Below are 26,000 nucleotides of genomic sequence, written 5' to 3' on the forward strand. Positions count from 1 at the left end.
TATGTTAAAGATTGATTTTTGTGTTGTTTTTTCTCGAAAGCATTTTGTTTTGAGTGCATTTTCAAGCAATCTAGAGCTCAAATTTTCAAAATTTCCCCCCTCGGGCCAAACCATGGTTGGCCCTCACGGTGTCACTAAACTTCAGCCCCCCCCAATATGAAAATGCTTCCTACGGCACTGGAACTCCTCATGAACCTCATCTTGAATTGATCAAGGACGTTTTGGTTTGTTTCATCGTCTTTGTGCTCTTCACATAGCAAAACATGCTTTTTGATTGCATATTTTTGATGACTTTCGTGGGGACAGACGAAATCTCTTTGACATCTGCCATCTGAGTGTTTTCCTTTGGATGCATCAGCGCCTAGTAGAAGACACTGGACACAAAATCCCTTTTTGTTGACAAGTGATAATCGGGCTGATGGTTTCTTTTCGACGAAATCTTTACAAGTGTAATACTGTATGATCTTGGATCCATTGGGACCCTTTGATGGTGTGTGCTGAGTTGATGATGGGCATTCTCCACATAGTTTGCAGGTGGGTTCGTCATCTTGATTTCCAAAGTAGGCTCTCTTTTTAGTACTTGGATTTGAAGTACCTGATGAATCCTTCTTATCTGTGGAATGTTGGCTTTGGCTTATGGTCGCCTTAATTTGGTTGAGATTCTTTTCCTTCTCTAAGAATTTCAACAATCTTTCCCAAGTCTGCTTCGGGGTAAGTTCATCGTCAGATATAGTTGACAGGATTCTTGTGAGGCGACTATCTCCAAGTTGAACGTATATCCGAGACAGTGACTCTCCAAAGTAGAGGTTATCTTCAATTTGATGCTTGTGGGCGAGATGCATAACTTCTCGAAGGATGTTTGAGAGTTTGCTGAGAGCAACGACGAGTTTTTCAGGATCACGACTTCTGTTTGTGATGTCAGATTTGTTGAGAGATTGTAGCTTTTTTGTTAAAAAAGTCTTGGTATCTCCAAAAGCTACTTTCAAACGTTTCCAGATGTCGTCGATATCGTCGAGACTACGAACGAGTGTGATAGCTGGCTCACCCAAATGATTGTTCTTAAGTAGATCAGGTAAATAGCTCTTTGGAGTCGACTTCAGGTATAACTTTTCAAAGTTAGATTTGAATGTATAAAAGTCTATAGAAGATTCATACCCACAGAATTTTTCGAGTTTGATTTTGATGTTCGCCATACTGTGGTCTTTATCGAGTTCTCTCCTAATAAATTCTTGATGGACACCATCATTGAATTTGGTTTTGAGTGCGTTTAACTTCATGTAACGTTCACCGATAGTTTTGATGTCATGTAGTGCATCGCTGTCAGTTATTGGAGATTGAAGAAGCTTTTCGTACTTGGCTGATATCTTTCCGAGGCGATCAGTCATTTTTGTAGATTGGTCTTTGAGTCTGGTGAGTGTCTCGTCATCAGTAAGACCAAGGTCTTGGGTGAAAGTAGCTTCTATTTCGATAAGCTGTTGCTGGATATCCTCAATTGTGAACACCATTGATCTCTCCTTCCTGGTTGCTTCTTGAGCTGCTTCTTTGGTTTGAGCTAACTCAAGCTTTTGAAGGCGGTCACGTGCGGACAGGATATAGTCTCTGATTGATGATATTGATTGATTTGCTGAATTAATGAGTTGATGATCATTGTCGAGATTGGCATCTATTACCAGAAGTCGTAAATCATCGCGAAATGACTTCATTTCTGAAATGGTGGAATCGATCCTTGCGATGGACGACAGTCCACTGATCGGGGTTTCGTCGATAGTATCATTAACAGATGCCACGAGTACTGTGAGTTTTTTGATAGCGTCTTCATTTGAGTTCATAACTGACGTCTCCTCGAGCGATAGGTTTGAAAGTTGTGATGCGAGATGATCCTCTAGTTCTATCTTTTCGCCACAGGATTGCAGGATTCGATAATTGATGCGAGGTAAATTTCTCTTGGACATTAACGTATGAAGATGTTGGTTGAATAGATTGGGCCAGCCGTTTGAATGTGGTCTCAGTGCAGCACACTTGACAAGGTTTGGAACGAAGAATGAATTCGATTGACGTGAATGTCTTTAGCGTTCAAACTGAATGGAAATAAATTAAGACTAATAAATATTTGATTGACAAAATTAAAGTAGAAATTAAAATAGATGACAATAAGACTTGAATAAATTGACCTAACTTAAATTGATCGTATTTTTAGAAGATGAAAATCAGAAATAAACATAATTTAGATAAAACTAGCCTAAACTATCCTAACCTTAGTGGTCACTGACAAAGAAGTGAGAAGCCTGTGCCAAAAGGGCAGATGTGAAATCTAGCAAAGTTGAGCCAACTGAAGTCCACAAAAGAAAACAAAAAAGGACAAAAGCTTACCGGCTGGCCCAATGTGAATTACTGTGATGAGTGACCAGGTTGTGTATAACCAACTGGGTTAAACACATGAAAATGACTGAAAAGTCTGAGTGAAATCTCAACACTCAACCAACATGCAAAATAGTAAAATTTTGATATGAAAGTTCTCTTCACAACCTTACTGTAAAAGCTCTCAACATTGAATGAAAAATTGAATGCAATAAATGAGAAAAAATTGAGGAGAAAATTGCTCCCTAATTATAAAGTCATTAAAGTGAGAAAAGTATCTAGAGTAATTATAAAACAAAAGAAAATAAATCTAAAGTGTGAATGACATATAAATTAATTGACAGTAAAATTAAACAAACAAATGAAATTTTTAATTGATTTTTAAGTTTTATATTTCTTTTGTAGGAACACTTTCTGTATTCAAGTGTTCACATGACAAGGGAAGACGAACTTAAATCATTCTTTTACCAACTAAATTTTTACAAAACTTTTTACCTCCTGGAAATTCTTCTCGCGGGTTACCATCTGGAAATGTTCGTTCACCCTCTGTATTAGTCCGAATCGCAGACCTCTACAAAACCCCAGGTAGTATATCTATAAGGAGCACGAATCCGTTAGTGGATGCCAGCAGCCTACCTCTGTATGGATATAAAATATAATGCATTCTTATTTGGGCTGCAAAGTTAATAATTTTAATACTTGAATGCGTGAATGATGTAAACGTTGCTTTAACGAAAAATACGGCAATTTTCTAAAATCTTGTTTCATTTCTGCTTGCTAGGAATTTTAAGGTACAGAATCAATTTTTTGGAGTTTTCTAACATTATTGCTTGATAAAGGCTAAAATGCTCTCTATAATTCGAAGAAAAGTCTTTGAAGTCCCATGAATATCGAATTAAAGAGAGGCAACTGTAGTTTTTTTTGTATTTGTATTTAATTACTTCTGATAGATTCTCCTTGATTATTGGGGAGTCGAATAAACTTAATTGTAACTTGGGTATAGACAGGGATTATTACACGTTTTTTTATTAGAACGTCCAAAGTTTTTGAAGCCTTTGGATGTTTTTAAGTTTTTCATTTTTAAGCCCTAAAAACGTTCATAAAATTATTTTCGTCATTTTGTGAGTTTTTTTTGTGCAATTTTTTAAAAATTGTGTGTTTTTGAGTTCACAAAACCTTAAAATGTTATTAACTTGTTTTTATTATTTGGCCAACGAAGCCTTATGTTATTGAAATAAGCGCATTTGAGAGAACTTTTCACATGAAGGGCTTGTGTTGTGTCACCCCAGTTTACAAAATTACAAGTCTTTATTTTCATCTCAATTCTTCCTATATTTTTCATACAACTTCTTCACAGGTTTAGATGCAAGAGATTTTCTCATGGCACCGATGATTGCAATCAAATTGAACGTCCCGTTCATACCGGTCCGTAAAAAAGGCAAGCTACCCGGAGAATGTATTTCAGCGGAATCCGTCAAAGAATACGGCAAGGTGTGAACAATTTTTTATTTTTGAGAACCGTTTTTCCTAAACTTTTATCAAAATTTTCGAGAATCTTGACCCTTTGAGATGGAAAGTTTAGTGCGATTTGTACTCCGTTGAGGGACTTTTGAAGTATGAAAAAGGGACTCCGCTCAAGAATCAAGGAAGCTAGAAAGGACCTTTGAAGGTATACTTTTTCGCTCAGAATTTCATGCTCCATACACGATGATCGCAATTATTTTTGTTAAATTCGACTTTGGAAAAATCGTCAATTTTTTACTCATCTTGCGGGTTAGGAGCTTTGCCTGACACGCCAGTTTTTTTGCCATAAAAGCTTTTGCCAGCCCTAATTCCCGGGGTCCCTCTCTATTCAAAACTATTCAAAATCCTATCTTCTTTCGAACCAATCACATGCGCTTGCCTCCCACAAAAAATGCTACGGATTTTAAGACTTGCCTCCCTGCTACAAGAGTATGTTTCCTAAACTGTCTTCTTATTCAGAATAATAAGCAATCGAAATCTTATCTGTTATTTATAGAGAGGTCCAATGACGCCAAACTTGCCACCGCATGAAGCCAACGAACGTCTAATTACATATCAGGTATAAATTCTTCTCTTTTCCATCAAATATATTTTTATGTTCTATTATTTTAAGGGAGAAGCTTTCCCAGTTTTGAACTACCAAATTGTAAAATATCAACATACAGTTGACGCTCTCTAATTCGATCTTTAAGGGGAATTGGATTTTCATTGAATAAGGGAGCTTATCGAATAATAGAGTGTTGTTAATGAGAAATTCTTGACGATGGTGACTTAGGATATTATCGAATAAGTACTAGTTATCGCATGACTTTGAGTGCAATACGAGAAATATTTTACGAGTTCCGAGATTTTTCCGTAATATTTTTCCGAGCCTTTAGGCGAGGAAAAATATCGGTAAAATCTCGGAACGAGTAAAATATCGAGTATTGCACGAGAAGTCATGTGATAACTAATTTATTGTCGACTCAAAAAAATTGTCCTGATATAAATTTCTTTTTGTTTTAAAACTTATTTCCGCCTTGCTTCTTTCTTCTGTGTAGTTTCGAATGTTTTTATTCGAAAATCTAATTCGAACGTTAGATTCGAACGATAAAACATTCGAAAATATTCACACAAAAACAAAACAGAGAAGTATTTTTGATCATTTTCGATCCAGAAGTTTTGTTTTGAAGAGTTGCAGATTTTGGCATTTGAAAGTTTCTAGATTGATAATTCAAAATGCAGATGGTGTACAGTATTGTTTCGATAGAGAAGAAACCCTTCATCATTGGATTAATCAGATTGATAACATTCAGTCTTTTTCTATGTTTTTGTTTCGATGCATGCATGGAAAAGAATATCAGAGGAAAGGAGTTCCATGATGGAAATGTATGCTTGTAATAGTAGTGGTTAAAGAACAACATTTTTTCAAGAGCAAAACAATTTGGAAACTTTCTTGATTATCGTCAAGCTTTAAATGTTTCGAATTTTAGAAGGAAGATGTGCTGATTGTTAAGTTGAAAATTCAAGGATGTACCTCGTCGAGAACGAGAATTAGGAGAGAACTTTTATAAAAATCACTCGTCATTTGGTTTAATACAAGACATTTCACTTCCCTTGCTATGTTATGAGAAATCTTATTGGCAAACATTCAAGAATCTTTTTTTGTATACATTGATAAAAAACTGTTTGGTTATCACACGGACGGATTTTATACCAAAAGCTGAAAATATTTGGGTGGTCTCAAGTAGTTTTATAATTTCTTAGTTCATCAGATTTGATTTTAGTGTCTTTTATGGAAGAACTCCAAAGTAAAAGTTAATCTGAAAATATTTTTGTTGCATTTTTCCCTTTGTTTGTTTCTCCGAAAGTCAGTTCTTTTCAGCTGGTTTGTTTTGATTTTTCTCCCGTCGCTTACCGCTTACCCAGTCCCCCAAAAGTCAACGCGGTCATATTTCCATACTAGAGAAATATGAAATATCGCAAATATCTCGATGCTCTCGACCAATCAAAACGCTGATATTTTTTTGGGTCGGCAATAAGGGAGCGTATCGAGTAGTAAAACGTCGAATAAGAGAGTGTCAACTGTAATTAGTTGGACAGCCTCGATAGAGTTGGTTTCTTTCAGTAAAAGAACAATATTCGTGATTGAAGTGATGCCATTTACATTTGACTCTCTCTAATTTGATCTTTAAGGGACCAAGAATTTACTTCGAATTATAGAGAGTATTTGAATTTCCAATTCGAGTTATAGAAAGATTCAAAAAGACAAAGCAGAATAAAAAAGGTAGTTTCTCGAAACTTGCACTCGCTTGGCGGGGGAGGAAGAGGAAGAAGATGCTAGCTCCTTCTTGGGTCAGTCATACTTTGAATTTTACAGAACAGCAAGAAAAGCATTAACTTGCTCACCCCAAAATTCATTTAAACAAAAGACTTTGGTTTGGCAAAAATAAGAAATGTAATGTAAAATATAGAAACACTATTCCCTCTACAGTATTCATTTATCAAAGGTCCCACACATGTCCCGAGGTCCCGAGATGAGAATATACCAAATACACTCCAAAATATACATATACCCCCTTGGTGTTGGTCCCACCCAAAGGTCCCGAGGTTCCGAGATGAGAATACACCAAATACACCCCCAAAATATACCAATCGAAAATTTCGCCTAATATTCAAACTGCATGGGGAAAACAAGTATTTGAGATGAAAGCTAATTCAAGATCTACTACTACAAGGAAGAGATTGAGAGTTTTCGGTCATAAATTAAACACCCCATTCTCACAGACCCACTGGGAACGCTTCCCACTGGAAAAATCGGCCAAATTATCGTCTCTGGTGGCCTGAGAAATTATCCTCAAATTTTTGTCCCTACTAAAAATAATCAAATAAACCAATCCTCGTGCAAAATGTTGTGCTATTTTTCCCATCCCCAGTGAATTTTATGACTTGAAAACAAAAGAAGTTAAATCCACAGCCATGAAAAATTTTGGAATATAAATCCCCATCGATTTTCGTCCGTTATTTTTATCCCTCCCCCACTAGCTGAAAAAATCCTACCGTGTCTTTGAGAAGGAGGTATAATTAAGTACGGGATGTATTGGTTAACACAGTCATATGGGAGCGCCTCGAGTCAGGGTCCTATCTAAGACTAATTTACCAACTTTTTGTAGAATTATCTCGTAAGGTTGCATCAATGAAAAAAAAAATCTATCGTCTATCAAGAGTTATTGATTTTTGATTTGATTCTTATAAAGTAGATGCTTATAAGAAAAGTGCTCATATTGTGCACCATCCCTTGCTTATTTTGAAAAACTAATGACAGAAGGGTATATTACCCGCTATCAAGCGTTATTGATTTGTTTCCTAGGGGTTACATGTGGGGGTGTATTTGGTATATTCTCATCTCGGGACCTCGGGACCTTTGGGACCAAGGGTTTATATGTATATTTTGGGGTGTATTTGGTATATTCTCATCTCGGGACCTCGGGACCTTTGGGACCAAGGGTTTATTAGTATATTTTGGGGTGTTTTTGTTATATTCTCATCTCGGGACCTCGGGACCTTTGGGACCAAGGGGGTGTATGTATATTGTGGGGTGTATTTGGTATATTCTCATCTCGGGACCTCGGGACCTAGGGGGTGTATGTATATTGTGGGGGTGTATTTGGTATATTCTCATCTCGGGACCTCGGGACCTCGGGACCTTTGGGACCAAGGGTTTATATGTATATTTTGGGGTGTATTTGGTATATTCTCATCTCGGGACCTCGGGACCTTTGGGACCAAGGGTTTATTAGTATATTTTGGGGTGTTTTTGGTATATTCTCATCTCGGGACCTCGGGACCTTTGGGACCAAGGGGGTGTATGTATATTTTGGGGTGTATTTGGTATATTCTCATCTCGGGACCTTGGGACCTTCGGGACCTAGGAGTACAATTATATTGTCCAGGGATTTTCATCTCGGGACCTCGGGACCTTCGGGACCTATGGGTACAATCATTTTTTGCAGGGATTTTTATCTCGGGACCTCGGGACCTTCGGGACCTAGAGGGTACATGTATTTTGTGGGGGTGTTAAGCATAATATAAGGAAAATAGAACTGGTTCGGTAAAATACACAGGAAGAAATCTTTAGCCGACGTTGTAAAAACTCCAGATCATCTGTCTTTCTTTTGTTTAAAAAAGCTTTGTAAGCAAATGATGTACTTTAAACTTATGGTTGTTGTTACTTTTCTTTCGTAGAATCGCTTTGATGCGACAGTGTATATGTATAAGAATTGCGAAGCGTTCCAGGCAGGTCACTCGATTCGCAAGTTGCAAGCAAAATGTTCATAGGGTCGTGGAGGGTGTCTATCTAAAAGATCCTGCATTACTAAAAGTTGGGGAAAAGTCGACAAAAACAACGACAAATTTCATAAAGAACGGCAGAAAAAACTTAAAAAGAACACGGTAAAAAAAGCTAAAATTCCATATTGTGACCCTGAAAAGCCTAAATTTTAGGATAATGGTCTTAATAGGAAAATCATGAAAACACTAAAATGTGGATTTTTCCACGATGTAAGTCCCTTTAAGTGTCCGTTTCGCTCCCACCATAAAAGGGCCCCCCAAAAACCGTGGGCGGCACATTATCCCGCAAACCTAGTGCCCTCTGCTCCCGGGAAATTATAATAGATTTACAAAGAAAAATGATATCCACGGTGAAATTATAAAAGCTACCGGGTCACTGAAACAGGCGTGCATTCTAGTCCTTTCGATACGGAAAGGTAAATATATTTTTGACATCTTTTTATTTGAGGAAAGAAATTTTAGTGTATTGCTTGGAAATTTTCCAATAAAGTGCAGCCAGAACATTCTTTTGGGAAAGTCGTTAATCGTAAAAGCTAATTTCAATTCTCATTAATCTCATTTGTTAAACTAATCGTCGGAGCAGTTTGGTAACAAGGACTGAATGAATGATTGAATAGGTTTTAAGCAATGTATATTTACATAATATAATAATCGAAAACGCCAATACAAAAATATTAATATAGCATATATTGATGATTTCTTCGTAAAAAACAAACTTCTAGGTCTCGGTAGTCTTTCGTAACGATGGGAAGAAAGTTTCTGAAATAAAAAAATAGAAAAAAATAGCAACCTAATGAGTTCTTGAAAATAAACGGCTGACAAAAAAAAGTGGAGTGACAACGATTCATTTGATATTTCCTCATATTATAATGAGCAATGATTATAATATTTCAGATGGATTTGTTCGTAGGGGTGGGGGCAAAATTTTGTAAGCCAGTGCTAATATTCCCAAAATAACGGATTTAATAGTTTCTTACCGCTGTTTCTCTTCTTTGCCGTGTCTAACTACTAATGGGTTTGAATTACGAATCCAATACGATTTTCCAACAGATGAAAGCATCCAATACTCGATAGCGTCAACTGAAATGTAAATTGGGTAAGTCTTTAATACCTTAAGGGAACTGATTTTTGCGGTGCGAGGGTTCTAATTTGGCGTATTTTGCGGAACTAATTTTCGCGGTAGACGCCCTCTTTTTGCCGAAAATTAGTTCCCGCGAAAGTCACCTTCAGGTAGTAGGATCAAACCAGTGAGGTTTTTCTTCACGGTTGTGAAGCGTAGGCGTTTGGATATTGATATTATCTCAACATAAGGAAAAATTTTTTATGGAATTTCATTTTTATACTTGCATTAACACCCTAATAAAAGAAACATGTTTTAGGCTTTTAATTGTTTGTATTAAAAAGAAAGTATTATACATTTCAAGATATTTAATAATACAACCCAATTTTCGTAGCGTGTAATAGTGACCGATTTTCAATACTGTCCTTTCTCATCACCATTTTGATTGTTACATCACACTAAATGAAAAATCATGGAAAAGTGATCCAAGTTATTACCTAGGTAAGATTAATCATAAGAGATCCAAAAATATACGATGAACTATTACTACCTTCATAAAGTAAACTCTGTAATCCATATACGCTTCAAAAGTATTGAATTGTACAAAAAGTTCAAAAACATGAGTACTCTTAATGAAATAGGTTTCTTTCAGTTTTATGCGAAATTATTGTGGATCTTTTTTTGCCTATATGTATAGGTATATAATATTACACATACCTGTGTAAACCTTGCACAGGAGACTATATAATAAAGCTATTTCTATAACTGTGTAAACCTTGCACAGCAGACTATATAATAATAACAATAAGAATACTAAAACTACTTCTTTACCTGTGTAAACCTTGCACAGGAGACTATAAAATATGCAATTTGTAAAAACTATTGTTGAACTCCCCCTGAAAGGATACTAAACTGTTTAACCAACAAGAAGAAAAGTTCAAAGAGAGGACTTAAGATAGTGATTTTGAAACACCCCTGTCTCACAACCCCAGTGGAAGTGGAAGTCGAAGGTTTTTCCAATGGGGATGAAATAATAAAACTTTCCCAGTGGAGCTGAAACTGTATGGTATTTTTCCCATTGTGAACAAAATTTTGGCTGGATTTTTCAGTGGGGTGGGTTTCCCAACCGGTTTGTGAAACAGGGGTCTTTGGAATAATAGTGGTAAAGATAATGTTTTAAAGCAGTACATATGAAATTTGCCTACCTTATTGTAAAATGTATGGATCGTTGGTACTATTCTGTAGAACTTACATCTATCTATGAAAGTCTAAACACTACAACTACGCCCAGGGAAGAAAGTAAACGATATAACACAATATATAATTTTCAGGTTGATAAATGGGATGTTGTATATTAATCAGCTAATCAGATGAAAGTTATATACTAAGATTTTTTGTATTTTTCTTAAAATTGTATGATTTCGCCCTGGTTGTGTTATGCATGCAATGAGCAGTCTTGGTGAATTGATTTGTACATACTACCAATCAGCTATCATAGATGATTAATACCAACACCACCCTTCTCAACCTGAAAATTGAAAACAACCCTCCCACCAAAGTCCCTATCCCATACCTTCTTACCAATACTACCACCCCTGTCAGCTCTACCCACATTCCCTCTACCCCGATCACTCCTTCCTATCCTACTCAAAACGCTTACCCCTCTGCCTCCCCGTCCTCTCGCTCTACCCCCTCTGCCTCCCCGTCCTCTCGCTCTACCCCTGCCCCGCTTCCCCACATGCCAAACAAACCACGGGGCATCTTCTCCACCGAGACTCTTCCATTTTTGATATGCATTATTGGATGCAGGTCCTGGGTGAGTGACCCTGTACAAATCGAAGGCTTCACGTGTCAGTTCCTAAAATATAATTTTGTTAAGGAGAAAATTATTTGGTTTTGGATTTTCGTTGACGAACAATACTTCCTATAGAGGTTAACGAAACCTCCTTGTGTCTTTTATTTTCGAAGGCTAAACTATTAGAATTCCTGATAATTTAAAGAATATCGTTCCCTTGTTTGTGAATGATAATACAATACAAATGACTGAAATTACTTCTGTTGGTGGCGAGTTTTCCAGTTCGTTTCCTTCCTCTAAAAGCATGTCGTCTTCGTCTTGGTTTTGATCCTCATTTTCCTCTTGGTGTTCTTTGATACTTTCCCTTAACTCGTTCATTTCTCTCTCGTGTTTCTCTTTCATTTCATTCATGCGCGCCTCCATTTCCTCTCTAACCTGCTGCTCTTTATTCACGACGAAGTCTGTCGTCTGATTGGTTGAACAACCCGTTGAACAAGCAGCTTTGGGGCTTTTTTCACAATAAAATCGGTTAAATCTTTTTTCCACTTTCATTTTAGTATTTTTTGCTGAAAAATAAAATAAATTAACTTTAAATAATACAATAATGATATATGTATAAGATTGCCTGAATGTTACTTCCACACATAACATCAATATTCAAAAGTGTGGTATATATACATCTGCTTAACATATCAGATGGAATCATTTCATGAAATGTGAGTGGAACATACACTCAATAATTTTAACATTCTTCAGCAATATGACTACAACTTATCAGATTGCCTGAATGTTACTTCCACACATAACATCAACATTTTCAAAAGTGTGGTATATATACATCTGCTTAACATATCAGATGGAGTCATTTCATGAAATGTGAGTGGAACATACACTCAATAATTTTCACATTCATCAGCAGATTGCCTGAATGTTACTTCCACACATAACATCAACATTCAAAAGTGTGGCATATATACATCTGCTTAACATATCAGATGGAGTCATTTCATGAAATGCGAGTGGAACATACACTCAATAATTTTCACATTCATCAGCAATATGACTACAACTTATCAGATTGCCTGAATGTTACTTCCACACATAACATCAACATTTTCAAAAGTGTGGTATATATACATCTGCTTAACATATCAGATGGAATCATTTCATGAAATGTGAGTGGAACATACACTCATTGTGTCTGGGCCTCCCTACCACCCTTCCAGACATGCATTAAACATAATGCCCAACTCCAATAACAACTTATACAAGTGACACCATTTCCTTATTGCAACACTATTGTACAATCTACATATTTTTATTATATTCACATCACTTTTCTCTGGCAACTGTTTATACTACTGTTCGTAACTAGTATTTTCTATTATTTATAGCTGATTCTTATGAATCAAACATCTAGAGCAACAAGGGTCCATGCAGTTGGAATCTGATATACCATCATCACAGAATAAATCAACTTCACGTAACATCTCTAGGTATTGTTCAATTGAACACGAATTGTCAGCAATTGTCTTTGCGGAGAGCTTCTGTAGTCTTTTTTCCTCTTCCTTTCTCAGTTTAAGTTGTGGGTTTCTATTGATGTATTCCAAACGTTCAAAAGGAACGGGTTCTGCTAAACACCAATCTTTATCTTGTGTGACACGCGAGAAAGCAGTGTATGATGTTCCACAGTTTGTCTGTTCCATCCTAGTTTCGGGTGATAACTTAATAATGACATTTGTGACTTGTTGATTTGGTCCAATGGTCATACCTTGCGATTTAGCTATAGTGATAGCATAACCTGTGATCAATGGAAAACCAGTACGTCTACAACATTTTCTGACATCCTCACAAGTGACAACATTTGCCGTTATTGGAACCCAAGTGGGGTGCAGTTCGTCCCAGACGGGGCCTTTGTATCTTGGAAAGTCAACAATAACAAACTCTGGCATCTGGGGTGGTCTAACGTTAGGTTTATAAATAATACTAACGACAGTTCCTATTGCACCATTGTTCAAACCAAGCCTAGTCATACACCCTTGATTTTTTGTTAAAATTACTCTACATCCTGCAGCGATGACTGTTCTGTTCGGTATTTGTGACAAGGACTCTTTTGCAGTATTATGATGTGCCCCATGGCCAATACTTTTAAACTCGGCGCATACCACTTTTTCACTATTGTAAATTTTCGTATTTAAAACAGAACGGTTATACTTTTTGGCTTCTTTCCATGTCTCTGTCAAGCAAATAACATCCGAAGTTTCATTATCAAATTGAATTTTATCTTCAGCTGGTAGATTAGCATAACAACGATTATTAATTTCCTCCCAATCCTTTTTAGTAACATTACCAGTTCGCAGATTATCCAAGCGTCTCAGCAAAGCTGCTTGACCAGACTGTTGTCGCATAATTTCTTCTAATATAAATACATCAACAAAATTCTTGTAGACAAGTCCACCTGCTATATCAATTGGATCTGTCGATTCAAGCACTTTATCATACAGATTGCGCTCTCCAATGGCTCTCAATTGAAATATATCACCAAAAAAATTGAATGTTGGTATACAACCAAAAGGGACATCACTCTCTGTATTTAAAAGATTCGATGACATTTCAGAAAACCGGTGATGGAACCATGCTAAGACATATTGACCAACCATTCCTCTTTCATCTGCATTTAGGCACATGAGGGATAGTTTGCTATTATCGTTATCAAGGGTCAATTTCTTCAAAAGGCCACTTTGTTCTGCTGACATTGGGCGATCTGCTAGAGTAAATTTTTCTTTAGTCTTCCGTGGAATGTTGACACATGAATGTATAGTACCTCCTCCAGGTAATAACAGACCGGCTGCACTAGTGGGAGCAACATTCAATACAGCACGATTACATTGAAAAATTCGACGAACAAGACGTGTAATAATTTTTACAACCTGAGACTTACCTGTACCAGCACAACCCTGTATGATGAGTCTTTTACAATTGTCATATCCTACATTAAAATTCCCTCTGGCATATTCCAATAAAGTTTTGATGTTGTAGTATACTATTAACATTTGAATGTGATTCACCAATTTTGGGTCTACTTCTGGTAAATTACAAAGCCTTCCTTCTCTCTCATATGCTTCAGTTGCTTGTTTAGATACATCTGACAGCCAGTTTTTTGTATCATTCATCTGTTCTTCTGAAAACGACTGAACACCTAACCATCTCAAACCATTTTGATGCCAGTCAAAATCATCTCCACCACTGTAGAGTACTTCTTCATCTACTGGGGCCTCTTCAATAGATGCTCTGTTCTCTCTTGCAAAATCTCTTAGGAGGCGATTTCCCATAGTGTCAATAACAGACTCTTGAGAAGCTTGACTATCCTGACTGTCTTGGCTACAAACTGTTGAGTGAGAAATATCAATTTCTTGTGGTACTACGCACTGCTGATGTAATCTTTTTTTTCTATCCAATTTTTTATCATATGCAATTTTAGCAAACTGCAACATCATTCTGACAGACTCTGGACAATAATCTGTATCTAAGAAATTAGCAAAGGATTCGGTGTATGTTTCAAAGCCATTTTTCAGATCTTCAACATTTCTCCAAGTACCAGGATGAAATTTCATCAAAAGCTCTCTTGAAAAGTCTTCACCTGTTGGCCAAATCCAAAAGCGTTGACAGCCTGTAAACACAGGAACATGGTCTTTTCCACAAGATGTTCTTTTGGGACAATCACACTTTTTTGCCCAGTCAAACAAACTAATGTTAGGATTTTGTTCTCTTCTGGTATCACTAAGAAATTTGTCTAAGGTGTTCTGTTTAGTGACCTCACCATTTTTGGCCTGTGGGTCAAATAGTCTAAATCCACTCAGTCCAATTCTCTTAAATCTCCGACTACAATTATATAATTTACCTTTAACATTTATGAAGTCAGCAGCTGACGATGGGGTATCAACATTCCCAACTGTTTTCAAAATCAACCTTTGAGCTACTGACTGTAGTGATATTGTTGGGTCTGCTTTGTTAAGAATTTGTTTGTAGATACCAAGGAGCTCCTCTGTAGTAGAATTACCTTTACAACAGTATCCTGTAATGTACTTTATCAAGGCTAACAAATCATCTGTTACAAGGGCTTGGGTATCACATTGGGCAAGCCAAGATAATGGTCTAAGAAATATGTGCTGAACCATCCGAGGATGATCATTTCTCCCTTCATATCTTTGTATTTCACCTTTAGTTAGTCTAGGAGTGAAAGGATTTGTTTCTTTTCCCATGGATGTTTTAGTTTCCTCATCAAACTTACCAAAATGATGTCTACAATATCTAATGACTTCCTCAATCGGTTGACCATTTTGATTTTTTTCTTTGGTGGTAATAGTTTTACGTCTGAGACAATATGAACTACATGAATGTAACAAAACCTTGTTAACTACATTGATATGAAAAGATTTAAGTTCCTCTTGGTTTCCTTGACATAACAGGCATTTTTTTAATATATCTTTGTCAATGTTAGATAACGTTCCATGAGGTTGAGGCCAATTTTCTTTGTTTGGAATCCATTCTGATGGTTTATCATCAAAGTTTTTTTCCTGTCCTCCAGCTGGATGCATAGAAACAAATTGAGGTGAGAAGATATTTTCTTCATTCAATTCATTTGTTTGCAACCATCTTTCTAGATCCTTAGCAATATTAACACATGGATCATTTTCATCTTGTGCTAATATTGCTTTGACAATATTATAGTGCGAGTTAGAGAAATATAAGGAGTGTGAATGAATTTGTCCACGTGATTTAGCAAATTCATATCTACTCCAACACTCATCATATTGGAACAACTCCTTTAACACTGTTTCTTTATAATTGTTATGTCTCACATCAAAATATGTTGTAATAATGTGTTGATTCTGCAAAATGGCTTGGTGGCGGAACCTAGAATCACTATTGAATTTAGCTCTCATATCATTTTCTGGTTCTCCATTTATTTGGGCAAGGTATTTGATCAAAAGATTGTGTAGAGGCACCCAATGGTGCTCTGCACAACTATTGGTATCAAAGTAAGTTGGATAAACATTGTTTTCTTTTAACATAAAGAAACAAAGAGAATCCAACTCATGTTTTCTCTCTCGCCAATATGGGGCTGTGTCAACAAGGTTAGCCCCCATAGATATGAACTTTCGTGGGATAGATTGGTCATTATTTTCTAGCTTTTCAAGTAATTCATCCCTTGTTAGATGTTTTTCATTTACTTGTTGATTAACACAAAAACTTCCTTGATTTAAAGCCTTTTGACGCAAATTAATATTCATAAGATGAAATTTTAGGAATCTGTGTGCAGGCACTCTGTTATCTTTACAGTAATAGATATGCTCTATCCATTCCTCAAATTTCAAATTCCGTGCAGCCTTGATGGTATAATCACATGACCCATTAATAAATATATGGGGATAGCACATGGTAAAAAATCCTTCTGTCGAGAGTTCAGGAATAGGTTTATCTCTTCTATTGTTTTCATATAGTTTCCCAACATCTGCTACACCACCTGCTGCAATAAATTCTTCAATATTAGTATTCTCCCCAAGGAATGAACGTAATGCATTTTTAATGTTCTCATCAGCATCAGAATTTTTAAGTTGGGCTGCAAATCCAGAAGAAGTTGTCAATTCTTCATCTACAGCAAGTTTTTCAAACTGGCCAGGGGCTGGGCCTCTGTCTTCCTCAGAGTTTTCTGTAGCACTATTACCCTTAGAAACAATAGGAAGGCCTTCAATAATTCCATGATGCTCAGGAATATTTAGGAGACGGTCATTGTCAATATTAACATCAAAATAATACGAATTAGGCTCATACAAAAAATATTTTCCCTTTAAAATTCTACCAGATATATGATATCTACCCTGATATTGGGTATAACCAGGTTGAGGATTATCTAAACCAAATATTGGATAACCAAAGATTAAACCGTTAAGTGCCTCTTGTATTCTCTGTCTTGAAGCCATATAGGCTTGTGAGCTATCATTACCACTCTTGATCAAAAGAATGCCTATTTCAGAGGGTAATTGAGGTAATTTGGTGAAAATCTTTAAATTTGAGGGAATAGCAACGGCATGGCCTTTTGAGGCTAACATGCCATATTTCAAACAGTGAACATAAATGGCAACTGATACTTTTCTAATTAGTAAAGTTTCAATAAAAGTTAACCCTCTTAAAAATGGTGGTACAGAAAGAAAATTTTGGTTATTGTGTAAATTAATACCTTGGTCATTGAAACAATCTGTAGCTTGGGAAAAAGTTCCAGAAAAAAGGAGTGCTTGATTAAGATTGCCTTTAACTTTTTTGTTGAGTTCATTGTAGCACCTAACACATCTTTGATCCCTAACCTTCCAAGACTCATCATTTTTTTTTTTAGGTACATGAGAAAAGAAAATTGGTCTAACTTCATGACAAGTAATGCAAGTTGCAACAGTATGCAAATCTTCCCCTTCGATGAATGTTATACCCTCTTTTACTAAATGATTTTCATGGATATGAAGATCTCCATGATGATGTTCAACTAAAAGGTTAGCATTTTGGGATTCTGTTGGTTCTGACATCTCAATATCTCTCTGTACAATGTTATTTTTAGTTTTTTGCTGTTCTATACTTTTTGTTGGTAGTAAAGAAAAGTCTATGTTAGATACGTAATTTTTGCTTTTTGCTTTTTCAGTTATAATAGGTTCATTTGATTTTGACAAATCATTTTTTTTTAAATTTTCAAATGAAGTGATTTTTGTTTTAAATATACTGCCCAAGATATTATCAAGCTCGACATGTTCTTTAGCATTACGATGCTCATACTTTTTGAAGCCAGTTTTTTTTCTTGCAGCAACTTTTTCAAAATCAATTCTCAAGCTGTCTCCACAAGACTTCTTTTTTTCAGTGCAATGTTTTTTTGTTGTAATTTCAATTCGCATAGTTTTTTTACGTTTCCTCTTTTGCCTTTCTGATTCATTTTTTAAAGGAGGTAAAAAAGTGGCATTATGCAAATCACATTTTTTTTGTAGCTTATCAGGTTTTTTCTTGCTGATCTTCAAATGTTGTGTTTGGGCTTTTGATGACATTGAATATTGTATATTTTCAGAGTCCATTGCATTATTTTCTTTTGAAAAAAAACTAAGACCTAAGTTTTGATTATTGGTTGATAGGGAGATTTCACTTCCTTTATGGTTGGATTTGTTATAGATAAGAATGTAAGGAGCAATGTTATCATTGACTACGCAGTTGAAATTGGGGTTTTGAATATTTGAGACTATCGCATCATTGACCCTATACCATTTCTCCTCATATTTTACAGCGGAAGTATAATGACCACTACTGAGACTATCTCCATGATGAAAGACTACAGCATGCAAATTTAGCTTACCTAGCAATACATTTTCAAAAGAATTTTCAACGTGTAGGTTAGGGACAAATTTTCTCGAAGTGTTTGTAGCACGATCATGGCGAAATAAAACCAGTGATATAATGAAATAGTCAGATATGTTAATAATTGTTTTACACTTTGTAGCCCTTGTTGGAGTAGGGCAATTTTCACAGTTATACAGACTTTCAAGCAACTCTCCATGTGGGTCACTGACCAGCCTGGAAATTTCATTTTCAATTGAATTATGATTAAAACGATCAGTGAATTCAATAGAGAATATTTGATCAAACACATTCATCTCTGATGCAGTGGAACAGCTTTGACATAATATTGACTGTATGCTAGTTGTTTTGAAAATAGATTCTCCAGATGAGCTATTTTGTTGTGATGCAAAAATTTGATTGAGAATATATGTCATACATTCATGAGCGTCAAATTGTTGGAATCGGCTGTGATTATATTCATTATAACTTGGCCCAAGGTCAAAAGAAGGAATAATATGGTAAGTTTCTATAGGTAAGGCAGATGATGTGATAGAGGAAAATAAGTCTTTGATTGCTAACTTTCCTGAATTGCCAATATTGGTTTCAAATTGATACACAAATTCCCGAAAGCTTTTAACCGAATATAAAACTTGAATGACAGAATTGAAAAAACAAACATTTTGACCAAAATTTTCTAGTCCCAATGGAAATTTTCTTGATTCATGTGACATAATTTTTGTCAGAAGCAATGGCAAAAAGTATTAGATTAAATAAAGTGTTGTTTACGACGAAAATAATTCAATTATCTATTTGGGAGATTGTAATACTTTAAAATTTTAATTTTAAGCTTCAACACAGGCACAGCAGGTATGACAGGTATTATTAAATTAGTGAATACTCAAACCTGTGATGGGAAAATGAGTTCATACAAAGATAGCAAAGATACTTCCCTGACACCTGAAAACTGAATCGTTGCTTGCAGGAAAGGCAATGTTGAACAGTCTTTGATCTTTCCAAAACAACAAAGAGATTTTTTCCAATTTTTAAAAGAACGGATACTTCCTTTTACCAGTTAAAATGAAGAACGAATTTGAAAATAAAGTCAAAATGAATGGATCAATTACCAGCAATCATAAAAAATTGTTCTTTTTCAGTGGGAAAAAAAATTGGAGAGAGTTGTTTTGAGGAAGAAGGATAGGAACCATGACAACTAATTGAAGTTAGCCAATCATTTTGATGAGGAAATAGGGATAAGCCAATCAGATGATTCATTCACGATCGAAAACTTTGAGCAAGTCACTACTTCAAGTCCCGCACTTCTGAGCGAGCGGGGCTGAGGCGACGTGATCCGACACTTTCTCCAAATTGCAGAAATTTAACATTAGGGAGATAAAAACAATTTCTATTTACCGGAACGGCAGGGGTCAATGTTATCTCCGTAGCTTTTAAGAATTGGTATATCTAAACGCACGAGGCGACACTTTTTGAAAAAAACGAATTAAACCATCCGTAATTCCAGGTCTCTCCGCCGCGATTCTAGCTTTGATCTAAGGAAGGGCGGACGGCTTTTTCAATCATTTCTGCGTTTGAAAGATTGGATATATATAGTAATTTTTCATTTGCGCTCCCCAGCGTAGGTGAGATTTAAAGGTACATATACACGATAGCAAAACTGCTTCGCTCATGTATATTCCGATACTTTCTCCGGCGGTGAAGAATTGTTCGGTCTCCCTATTACTGAATACGATGGCTTGCAGCAAATACGTAAAGAGTTGAGTTTGTTGCATAAATTATATGGGCTTTATAATGACGTCACACATAAAGTGAATGGTTATTATGATATACCGTAGGCTGCTGGCATCCACTAACGGATTCGTGCTCCTTATAGACTACCTGTGGTTTTGTAGAGGTCTGCGATTCAGACTAGATATACCGTGGATTGAGGTGAATACGGATAAAATCAATGGAGAATTGCAAGACTTCCAAACAAGCTTGATTTTCTTTATCATAAACAAATATTTCAATTGTGATCACTGGCTTTCATAAGCCCTGGATTAACCCTATGTTCGCTATATCCTTGTCTGTACACAGACCCGATATCTACGGCTTGATTTCAAAATTTGCCGTAGAGGGTCTGTTGTCATTTTCTTTTTTGAATTGAGTTTAATTTTTCAAACCGACTGCTATAGTTGAGTGCGGGTGAGAAAGGGGAGACGACGAGAGATTAAGTGTTGCTATTTATAAATCATACTTCATCACAGAGTTTTCCGTACGGGAATTTTTTTATCAAACGTGAGATACACTGAGTAACTATATTCTTCACGGAATTTTTTTGAAAGTGGTATCCACAAAGAAGTCAATCCAGTGCTTGTAACAGCCTGAGCTTAAAGCCAGGTTAAGTTAAGGATATTTCAATAAGGGCTTAATCGCTATGAAAAAACTGCTGGGCATTTATAGAAAACAATATGAGAGCGACTGTATTCACCTCATTGTAATACACAAGGGCAATATTCATGATGATGATGAGAGTATAACTGGCGTTACTTAGTAGATTAACGCTAAACTAAATGTATCTATTGAAACCTAAATATCTATTGGATATGGCTTTGATTCTCTTCACCTTTGCTTATTTCAGATGTCGAAAGCTTCCACGTGGTCTTAAAGACTGGCAAGCCTACCTTGATCTCAAGAAACAGATTGATGATTTCAATGAAAGTTGCCCACTACTGGAGATGATGGCAAACAAAGCAATGAAAGCGAGACATTGGAAGAAGATTGGTGAGATTACCAGATCACCAGTTTGATGTGGAAAGTGAAACGTTCTTATTGAAGAATATTATGGAGGCTCCTTTGTTGGAGAACAAGGAAGATATTGAGGTAAGTTGTGTCCAGGGCGTTCAATTGAGGAAGCTTTGAGGTAAGTTGTGTCCAGGGCGTTCAATTAAGGAAGCTTTGAGGTTAGTTATGCCCAGGGAGCTCAATTGAGGAAGCTTCCAGGTTAGTTGTATCCAGGGAGCTCAATTGAGGAAGATATCGAGGTAAGTTGTGTCCAGGGCGTTCAATTGAGGAAGCTTTGAGGTTAGTTGTGCGCAGGGTGTTCAATTGAGGAAGCTTCGAGGTAAGTTGTGTCCAGGGCGTTCAATTGAGGACGCTTCGAGGTAAGTTGTGCCCAGGGAGCTCAATTGAGGAAGCTTTGAGGTTAGTTGTGTTCAGGGCGTTCAATTGAGGAAGCTTTGAGGTTAGATGTGTCCAGGGAGCTCAATTGAGGAAGCTTCTAGGTTTCTCTAATCCAATATAAGGGGTGGGAGGGTAAACATGAATAAGGGCGGGTTCTAATTTTTCACCTTGGTTAACCCTAGAATTCTAGAATAGCTCCTTTACTGGAGAACAAGGAAGATATCGAGGTTAGTTAGGTTTCCTCAAAATTTGGAGGAAAGGGGAAAAGCTTCGTTAAAGCTTTGTTAATAGGGGAAGATTTTTGGCCCCTAGAATAACTAAAGAGTGAGAAGGTAAAAATATCAGTAAAGACGTGGTTAGACAATAATCCTGGGACGCTAGAATAATTCAATGCACTTAGGGTAGGACTCACGGAAAACTAGATCGCCAATCACCAGTGAGGGAGAATATAAAAAGCTAGAAAATTGTGACCAACAAAACTGGGTAAAAAATATAAGTAAAAGATTAGCACTGCAACACCTTCTTCTAAAACCCAAATTTTACAATTTTACAAGGAGTTGTGTAAGGATTTAGCGTCAGATCATGGGCGAAAAACTGGTTTCTCAATATGTGCGAGTTTTTAGCATCAAAGGAGTAAAAGTTTAATTTCGTTTCTTCATTTTTCAAATTTTTGGTTTTTTCCTTATACAGTTGAACTCGTGTAATTCGAATTCTCAAAGGATCGAGAATTTTGTTCGAATTACATGAGTTTCGAACTAGATGAGTTTTCGTATTTTTGACCTAATTCGGTGAAAAAAGTCTTTCCCAGGTTTACTTTTGAATAATTTTTTGTATTTTCGAGTTAGAAAAATGAAATGCTAAATTCATAATTTTTCAAAAAGTCTTTGATTGTTTCATTTTCCCCATCTTGTCTTGATAAGAATTAAATGGAAGGCAAAAGCAGTGGACGAGCTCCAATCGAGTAAAAAAGAAAACATTCGATTGGCCAATAATAATTTGAACGTCAAAAACGTTCAATTGAAAACGTTTGATTGAAAAAAATGTCGAGTTTGTCTGCTGCAAAAACTTAAAAAATTCGACAATTCGAATTACTACATGATTAAAATTTCTTGTCGGGAATTGAAATTGAAAGTCGGGATGATCTTATTTACACGTTAGTAAATCTGTAAATGTTGATCAAAATGTGGAAAAAAAACACTAAGAGTGATGCTTTTCTTTTACCAAAAAACCCTACAAAAACTAAAAAAAAAACTAAAATTGAGCAATTATCTCTAAATAATCGATATGATGATCTTTTTATCGAAGAAAACACAAACGACCATGTAAATGACTTTTCAATTCCTGAACAAAACAAAAACGTCACGAAACGAAAACGACGAAATAGCAACAAAACAACAAATCGAAATAATAATGATACAAGAAATGTTATTGCAGTTGTTGGTGATTCCATGATAAAACACATAAAAGGACACAAATAAAAATAAAAAAGTAGTCGTCGTGAAAACCTTCCCAGGAGCCAGAACAGATTGCATGAAGCACTACGTTGTTCCAACACTGGCTGCGTTTAGACCAGCCTGGCATTTGTAATTGCTTGCAGTATTCTTTTGAATTCTATTGTTCCGCGCAATTGTTCGGTTTGTCAAATGCCTAATGATGCCAGCGTGTTGGCATTTGAAATGCCATTTTGAGCAAAGGAATCCCCTTTTCTGGCATTTCAAATCAAACAAAGGAACCAAAACAAAGAGAAAAAATGACATTTTTGATTTTTTAAAGTATTTGCACTTTTTTTATTCAGTTCTTTCTATAGATTGTAAAATTTGCAAAATTTGCCATAGCCTAGCCCTACGGCAAAAAGTTTCAGTCTTAATGACTGCAGTTTTTGAGAAATTCCATGCTTTTCATTGTTTGATCTGTCAAAGTTGAACTTGAGGGAATCACCTTTTCAGTAATGACTTTAAAAAGACGATTCCTTAAATGCCATGACAGAAAATACAATGGAAAAGCTATTAAAATCGAATCTCTCATGAGCAAATGCCAAATTACAAATGCCAGTTGGTCTAAACGCAGCCACTTGAACAAAAACCAGATTTAGTAATATTGCATTGTGGCACAAATGACTTGAGAACTAAAGAGCCGAACGAAATATCAAAAAATATTGTTGATTTGGCGAGAACGGTTAGTGAGCAAAGTGAAAACACTGGTGTTGTCGTTTCTGGTGTTATACGGAGAGGTGATGAATTGAACGGAAAGGTTTTAAAGGTGAATGAAATACTGGAAAAGCTTTGCAACGAATGTAATATTTGTTACATTAATAATGGTAATATTGATCTTGAGAAACACCTTAACAAAAGTCGTTTACACTTGAACATAAGTAGATGGAACAAACAAACTTGAAAGTAATCTACGAAACTTAATAAATTGTTGACGGGAATCGCATGAATTTAACGGATCACACCTCGATGGTAAGATTACACGTTTTTTTTTTTATTAGAACCTAGTTTATAAGAACTCCGGGGGGGCACTGGGTTTGCGGACTGACGGTATGTGCGGGCCAAAAATTGGCTTTTAAAATTGCACCCTTACAGTGCAGCAAAAATCAGTGAAAATCATACCCTTAGAGTGCATTTTCCCCCAAATTTTCGATCCCTTTCGTGCAAAAAATGGTCAAAATTCTAGCATTTTTGGTCAAAATATCTAGATTTTTCAAGAATTTTCTGAAATTTCTACCCTTACAGTGCATCTCTAGTTTTTCCGACCCTTACAGTGCATTTTAAACATATTGGAAAAGGTACCCTTAGGACCCGCACATACCCGTCGTTCCTTTTGCCCAGCTGCCCCCCCCCCCGGGATAAGAACATATAGGCTGAAATTCGTCGAAAAATTAAGAACATCTTAAGAACATGCCCAGGAAAAAAATGACAAGAAACTACAATTTTTTCCTCTTTTTAAGCAGTTTTAACCGAATTTAGGGGTGGATCTTCAAAAGTCAAAAGTTTTGGAGATATATGTGCAAAGAATTTTGGCTCGGGAATGATTTGATCCATGAGAAAACAACGTCCGAAAATCACGATATTTTGATCCGAGCACGATTAACTACTGGACAAATTGTAGTATCAAGGTATGAGAGATTCACAGTTGCTAACGAATCACAATCATATCAAATGTATTTTGGTAAACTTATCAGTGGAATACACTCATTTGCAAACCTAACCCTACTGATAAGGAATCTAAATGGAAGTAGTTTCCATACCCCTGACAGAGAAAGTAGAACAGGTTGTGCAGAGAGACATGGTTCTTTTTGGCATAACTCATGCGCTGATTTTCACCCCAATAAATATTGGAGACCACGTTGGAATGAGTTTAGAATTGGACATCCGACGGGGGTGATAAAAGAAATTCAACTTTTAATTAGGCCTTCCAGTATGCCTTGAGATAGGAGGGAGCAATTGACGTGTTTTTTATAAGAACCCTGATCAGGCTTTCATATCGTGTCTTAATCCACGAATGGCATCTTATTTATTCATATCTATATTAACCCTTAAATGTAGTTTTTTTTGTGTACTTTATATTATGATTTTTGGTATTCTGGAAGAATGCATAACTGCTTTAACGGATTTATTTTGATGAATATCTGAAAAAACGACGATTTGACGATTGTTCTTATCCGAACAACCATATTTTTTCTGAATCGCAATTTTCGATCACCTAAAGGCGGTTTTAACTGTGTAAATATACAAGTTAAATCTCGATTTGAATCAATTAAATATTTAACTCAATAAAGTATGCCCAATTATTTTATCTCCCTAATATATCTTTGTAGGGAAATGGTGTTATTGATCTTCACGCGTCAAAGAGTAGACCATTTCACCTTTAGGGTCTCGGATATTGTTGATCGTACATTTAATCGAGTTAAAAACTTAGTATCCTCAATCATTTTATCTCCCTAATATTTCTGTGTAGGGAAATGGTGTCATTGGTCTTCACGTGTCGAAGAGTACATCTACCCGATGGATCACAATCCCGAATATTCCTCCATCTTGGTTCCCAATGTATTGAACGAACTTTTTAATCGATACCATTGCTAAACAGGGAAAGGTATGTACTTTCAACGCTCATAACTCGTCCATATAACGTTGCATGTTTTTTTTAATAAGCAAGTGTCTGTCCCTATTCCAGGCTCGCATCATGCTCAGCATTCTATTTTCCTCAAACAATAGAGCCCTTGTTTAGGTATCAAAAACTGAACCTGCATATGCTTATAGAACGTTATGCTTATAAAAGAAAGACATGTAGATGAACTTTGAAACAGCTCTGGAACTCCCTTGAGTAGTCTCTGGTTTATAATTTCTCGAGATTCTAAGAAAATGTAGTTTCGGTTCGGAATAG

The 26,000-nt window shown here is 36.1% G+C and overlaps 2 protein-coding genes and 1 long non-coding RNA gene across 3 annotated transcripts in view; 2 read left to right on the forward strand and 1 right to left on the reverse strand.

Annotated features, from left to right (window-relative positions):
• The window catches only part of LOC136801684 (uncharacterized), a 34,241-nt gene extending 12,542 nt beyond the window's left edge, over nucleotides 1-21,699 (forward strand). The window contains exons 2-4 of the long non-coding RNA XR_010845896.1: nucleotides 3,716-3,849; nucleotides 4,379-4,441; nucleotides 21,073-21,699. This is a non-coding gene — a long non-coding RNA (uncharacterized lncRNA). The remainder of the gene's footprint in view (nucleotides 1-3,715; nucleotides 3,850-4,378; nucleotides 4,442-21,072) is intronic.
• On the reverse strand, nucleotides 8,826-19,595 carry LOC136801682 (uncharacterized). The gene is made up of 3 exons (XM_067058328.1): nucleotides 11,325-19,595; nucleotides 9,189-11,129; nucleotides 8,826-8,970 (listed from the first exon to the last, which is right to left on the reverse strand). Exon 1 carries the CDS (start codon nucleotides 19,166-19,168, stop codon nucleotides 12,455-12,457), a length of 6,714 nt encoding a protein of 2,237 aa, XP_066914429.1. The 5' UTR covers nucleotides 19,169-19,595; the 3' UTR covers nucleotides 8,826-8,970; nucleotides 9,189-11,129; nucleotides 11,325-12,454.
• A 2,920-nt stretch (nucleotides 21,700-24,619) lies between the features above and the next one.
• The window catches only part of LOC136801773 (dynein axonemal heavy chain 5-like), a 48,773-nt gene continuing 47,392 nt past the window's right edge, over nucleotides 24,620-26,000 (forward strand). Inside the window, 3 exon segments of the mRNA XM_067058440.1 lie at nucleotides 24,620-24,785; nucleotides 25,575-25,671; nucleotides 25,673-25,709. Coding sequence (XP_066914541.1) covers nucleotides 24,620-24,785; nucleotides 25,575-25,671; nucleotides 25,673-25,709 — 300 coding nt within the window.

Source organism: Clytia hemisphaerica, unplaced genomic scaffold (assembly GCF_902728285.1).
Source record: "Clytia hemisphaerica strain Z4C2 unplaced genomic scaffold, Clytia hemisphaerica genome assembly, whole genome shotgun sequence".
NCBI lineage: Eukaryota > Metazoa > Cnidaria > Hydrozoa > Leptothecata > Clytiidae > Clytia > Clytia hemisphaerica.